At 47.4% G+C, this 5,711-nt stretch overlaps 1 protein-coding gene across 1 annotated transcript; it reads right to left on the bottom strand.

The window, feature by feature from the left end:
* Positions 1 to 3,973: 3,973 nt before the first annotated feature.
* On the bottom strand, positions 3,974 to 4,546 carry LOC115924586. The gene has a single exon (XM_030987135.1). It carries the CDS (start codon positions 4,544 to 4,546, stop codon positions 3,974 to 3,976), a length of 573 nt encoding a protein of 190 aa, XP_030842995.1.
* Positions 4,547 to 5,711: the final 1,165 nt, after the last annotated feature.

Genomic DNA, 5,711 nt, shown 5'->3' with positions numbered 1-5,711 from the left:
CCATTGATGAAGGCGTCAGTACTCAATGAACCCAAAGTCTCAATATGTACAGCTCTTGAGGCCATGCAAGTGAAAAGAAGGCCGTACCTTTTCATCTCCTTTCTACCCTCCTTGATCAGAAACGGCCCGAAACAGTCCATCCACAATAATGAACGGTGGTGCTGGTGTGATCGTATCATGGGGCAGATCTGCCATCTTCTGTGTCTGTGCTGAGCTGCGAAGTCTGTGGCAGGTTATGCACCCTCTGATAATTCTGGAGACTGCGCCATTACCTCCTATTACCCAAAGCCGCTTGCTCTCAGCAAGTTGAGCGTCATCCCTCGTCCTTGGTGGGGGGTCTGCTGGTGATAATGGCTGATCACCAACTCCCGTCAGATGATGCTTTGGGGTAGAATCGCTGGTGTTTGGTTTCAAAGGACTCGTCGGATCTTCTTATGCGGCCTCCCACTCTCAGCATTCCTTCTTTGTCAAGAAAGGGATCCAAGCGTTGGAGATGGCTGGCATTCTTCACACGGCGTCTGGTTTGTCTTTCGGTTTCACCATCATTTCTCAGGATTCGAGGATAGAATCTCATCAGCAAAGGACTCCTTCTGCAGTTGCTTTAGTATCAGCAACTCTGGCCGATGCAGATCTTCGCCGTGACTGTTTTTTCAACAGGTGGTACTGGGGCTGCATTTACAACTGGTGGACGATGCTTCACCACACAACGTCTCTTCAGCGAGAGATGAAGCGCAGACAATTTGCGACTGCTCTTTTTGCATGGTACCAGTTGGAGAAGCGGTTCAAGCGGTCCAACTCGAAGACAGGTTGGTTGGTACTGGTCGCAAGAGCTTGACTCTTCTTCACCTCTGGGTCGTCTTGTCTCACCTTGAAGCTCGACTGATCATCGCACCTTGGAATTTTCTCCCTCCACAGCATTTCTGGTCCGGCAAGCCACAGCGGTGTCTCAATGAGTTGGCTTACTGTCAAGCCCCGGGATGCTGCATCAGCCGATTATCCTTTGTGTCAACATGACGCCATTGTGAAGGAGAGGATACATCCCTGATCAGCCTGATTCTGTTGGCGACGAAAACGTGGAAACGCTTTGAATCATTGCCAATGTATCCCAAAACCACACTACTATCTGTCCAAAAGAACTCCTCGTAGTTGAGATTAAGTTCCTTCCTCAGGAATGAGCTGACTCTGACGGAGACTACGGCGGCAGTCAATTCGAGGCGAGGTATTGTCACAGGCTTCAGTGGTGCAACTCTAGACTTCCCCATCACTAACGTGCAGTGTACTCTTCTCTCGGAGTTGGTAAGTCTCAAGTAGGAACACTGGCCGAACCGCAGGTGCTGGCATCCGAAAAGTGATGCAGCTGGGCCGTCTGCACCTCACCAAAGTCAGCAGGTTTGTAGCATCTCTTTATGGACAGTGACTGTAGATTTCCCATGTCATTTCTCCACCTTTCCCATCTCGCCCTCAGCGCCTCTGTAAGTGGGTCGTCCCACCCGGCAGACTCTCTACACAGTTCCTGCAGGATTTCTTTGCCAACCAGCACGACAGGTGCTAGTAAGCCCAGCGGGTCGTAGACTGACATGACGGTGGACAGTATGCCTCTTCTGGTAAGGGGTTTGTCTTGAAGCGTGATCCTGAAGTTGAATGAGTCTGACTCGATGCACCATTGCACTCCCAGTGCTCTCTCTATTGGAAGATCGTCATGAAGGAGATTGACCTCTCTGATGCCCTTTGCTCGATCCTCAGCCGGTACTGAATTGAGTACCCCCTCGAATTTGAGACAAATTTGTGTAGATGGAGACCTCCCTTCTTACAGAGTTGTCTGGTTCCGGATATCATGTCAATGGCTTCCTTCTCAGACTTGACAGACCTTAGCCCATCATCAACATAGAAGTCATGAAGTATAAAATCCGTCACTTCTCTGCCGAACTCTGACACATGATCTCTGGCTAGTTGCTTGAGTGCGAAGTTGGAACTCCGGGGGAAGACCCTGCCCCAAACAGATGTACCTTCATGCGGAATTCACCTGGCGGTTGATGATAGTTTCCCCTCGGCCACCAAAGGAACCTCAAGTAATCTCTTTGGTTGTCAATGACCCTGAACTGGTGAAACATCTCCTTAACATCACACATGAATGCGATCTTTTCTTGTCTGAATCTGCAGAGCACTCCTACCAGTTTATTTGTCAGATCTGGTCCTGTAAGCAGGTGAGAGTTGAGCGATTCGTCCTTGTACTGCGCACTGCAGTCAAAAACAACTCTCAGCTTGTTAGGTTGCTGGACTCCATGATGTGGGATGTACCAAGCGGGACTATCACGGTGAACGATGTTGGGCACTGGCTCAGCATACCCGTCAGCATGAGTGCGTCCATGAGCTTGGAATACTTCTGCTGGTACTCTCTATCTCGTTCAAATTTGCTTCTAAGGTGTCCAAGTCTCTTGCTCGCCATGAACTTGTTGTTTGGTAGGTTGGGTTCACCGTTCTTGAAAGGCAATGCTGTCTCATAGTGGCCATCTTCTGTGAGGTGGATGGTCTCCTTCATAATGCTCAGAAAACCGGACATCATTCTGTGAAAATGATGAGTTGTCATCCCTTGCTTCACAGAAGTCAGCTTCCAGCAAGCGTGTAACTTGAAGGGGGCTTATTTCCTCCTTTGCTGTTATACCTTGGGTGAACACTACTTGACTCTTTGTAGTTTTGCAGTTGTGGGTCAGGTCTGCTGGAAGTTCGCAGGCTGTCAAACGATGACTGAAGCCGATCTTGTCATCTACACAGCTCTCGTACTCATCAGGCTTAATCACACCAACAATGCTCCATCCCAAGTCTGTTTTCAGACCATAAGGCCCGTCATCAACTGGTGGGATAACTTCCCGTGGGGCCAAGGCTTTCGTGCAGTCATATCCAATAAGAAGACCGATCTCACATGGCTGCACTGGAAGCAGGTGCTCCTGTAGTCGAGAGAGATGTGCATGTGAGCTTGCCATATCAGGATTAGGGATGTGACTTCTGTTCGCAGGCATGATGTTTCTTGAGTAGGTCGCAGGGAGGGGGATTTTCTTATCGCTGTTGTGAGCACGAACAGCAAGTCCTTCTATTCTCTCACTGGGGATTCTTTCGTCTTTGCTGGTCATTGTAGAGAGGAAGAGGTTTACCTTGACACCTTTCAGTCCCATCGCAGTCTTGGTGGACTCAAGGATGAACGATGTATCTGATTGGGTATCGAGAGAGCATAGACCATCCTCTCGTCAGGTGCTGATCGATGTGACAACCAAACTGGGACTACCATGGTACTTTTCGCAATGTCCTTGTTTGAGTTGAGATGGCAAACACTAGTAGTGTGTGAGCTTAGTGAGGTGTGGTTCTCAGGTTTCTCTAAGTTCACGGTTGGTTGGTCGGTCTGGTACCTGTCACCATGCAGCAGGGTTGGATGTCGCTTCATGCAAACTGCACACACACTTCTTCTGCGGCAATCCTTTGATCTGTGGCCTGGTCGAAGACATCCAAAGCAGAGACCCCTTTCTTTGATGTAGACCTTTCGATCTTGAAGGGTCTTGCTGCAAACACTTCACAGTTGTCCAGGTTGTGCAATTTCTTGCACAGCACACATGTTTGGGGACGGGCCTTGTACTCAGGTTGCTGCTTGGGGGGTCTATCAGTTGACACGCTAGTTGAAAATGACCTTGCACCAGCATGTGATTTCTTCCTGTCATACCGTTCTTCCCTTAGACTGTGGACAGACGTTACAGGATCACAGGCGATGTTAGCTTCCTTTCTACAAAGGAGGCAAATGTTTGAAAGGGTGGGTAGCTTCCATTCTTCTCCTTCCAGTTGGCAACAGGTTCTTCCCCACCTCCCGATCAACCAATCTGGTAGTTTAGCCAAAATCTTTCTGTTTTCCTCTCGTCATTGAGATGGTTGAGGTTTACGTTCTTCTCCATGGCTGTTTGGCACTGGCGGAGGAAGTCCGATAGTCGTCTCAGTCCGAATGCATCTTTGGGGCCACAGTCGGCCACGAGTCCAGCTTGTCTCGAAATGCATTGGACACTATGAAGGGATCACCGTATCGTTTGTCAAGAGCCCTCTTCGCTTCTTTGTATGCGGATTCATCGTTGACAAGGGAGAAGCCACGCACTAGGTCTAGTGCCTCGCCCTTGAGATATTTCTTCAGGTAGAAGAAACGTTCGGCTGGGGGTACGTGTACACCACGGTGCTCGATGAGAATGTCGTAGCCTTGTTTCCATGTGATGTACTGCATGGGATCACCGGAGAAGACGATTGGTTCAGGTGGGGGCAATCGGTTCATTTTCAATTGCTCCAGCAGACTCCCTGTTAGAGTTTTAATTGCGTCGTCTGTCGGTGACTTCATGTCGCAAGTTGGCGATGTGAACTGTCCGTTCTCTGTAGGGGTGGTCAGTGGGTCGGTGTTTGGGGGTGAAGGGCTGGATTCATTCTCAGGAGTTGGATTCGGTGAGTCCATTTCCTGATTTGCTGTCTCTGCAAAGTCATTCTCGACGGGGGGTTCTTCACCATGCGCAGGTAAGTTCACCATTGTTGACATTTGCTTCCGGCTGAACTAGATTTGAGGGAAGCAGCTGATGAAGCAATATCTCCTCTCAACGCAAGTATCCGCTCATGGGTTAGTCTCATTAGAACGGCATGTTCTATTTCAGCATTCTCAAGCTGTTCGGTGCTGTCATCGGGCAGATTCGATGTCGACAGAAACTTGGCAAGAGTTTCTTGTATTTTCGATGGCTTTGTCCATAGCCTGTTGTGACGCGTCTCTTTGTAGCTTGACATTTGAAGTTTCCTCTTCATCGCAAAGCAGAGTTCTCAATTTGTTCGCATTTCTCCGCCATGATGTCAAGCTGCTTCGGAATTCCTTCCGCTTCACGTCCGCATGCCACTGGATTCCCTTCTCCGTTTGCTTTGACTCCCTTGCTGTCTCCTCAGTCATCTTGAGGTCGCAGTATATTCAGCAGGGAGTTGGAGCATCAAATATAGTGTGGAGGAGTTTTCACTGTCGCTGTATCTCAGATCGCAAGTAACTTGTAGACTCACACTAGTCACAGTACATGTATTTCACTGAAGTGTCAAGTGTTTAATTTTAAGTGCTCCATTAATCCTCCATGTAATAACTCACTCCGAATGTTATAATTCACTCCATGTTAACTCACTCTGAAAACTATATTGAAAAAACACAAGGAACCGCAGTTAAGTACATGAGAAAACCCTAATGAGAAACCCTAGTTTGAACCAGTCACATTATCAGGCTGACCTTAACTTACATGTACAGTACCTTGTAAACACACATGTGGTATGGCAGATTAACATGAACAATATGAATGAACATATGTCAGCGACGAATTGCAACATGTATCCTGTCCTTAGACAATCACAGAATTTATAGAAAGAAATTGGCCAAATAATTCTTGATCAGCACTCGAATAATTAATCAATTGAACTTGTAAACCATATGGGATCACATGTGTACATGTACATCGCTACAATAAACATTGGGCAGGATCTATAATGCATGTACGATTATTGTGTTCAAGTTTCATTTCTTATAGCAAAGTTAGGCCTTACTATGAATTAAAACTATCTTATATTTCTATTAAACTTTAAACAATCATAAAGGGTACAATTTATATTACCTCCTGCCTCTGTGTCTTCAATTGACTGAATTTAATGACTGTAATTCTGAGACACAACGC

Source organism: Strongylocentrotus purpuratus, unplaced genomic scaffold, assembly GCF_000002235.5.
Source record: "Strongylocentrotus purpuratus isolate Spur 01 unplaced genomic scaffold, Spur_5.0 spur5_contig_417, whole genome shotgun sequence".
NCBI lineage: Eukaryota > Metazoa > Echinodermata > Echinoidea > Camarodonta > Strongylocentrotidae > Strongylocentrotus > Strongylocentrotus purpuratus.
This window is presented reverse-complemented; position numbering and strand designations above follow the sequence as displayed.

What these genes read in the sequence shown, in the direction of transcription:
- LOC115924586 (XM_030987135.1), bottom strand. Translation starts at nt 4,546, where the DNA reads ATGGTGAACTTACCTGCGCATGGTGAAGAACCCCCCGTCGAGAATGAC.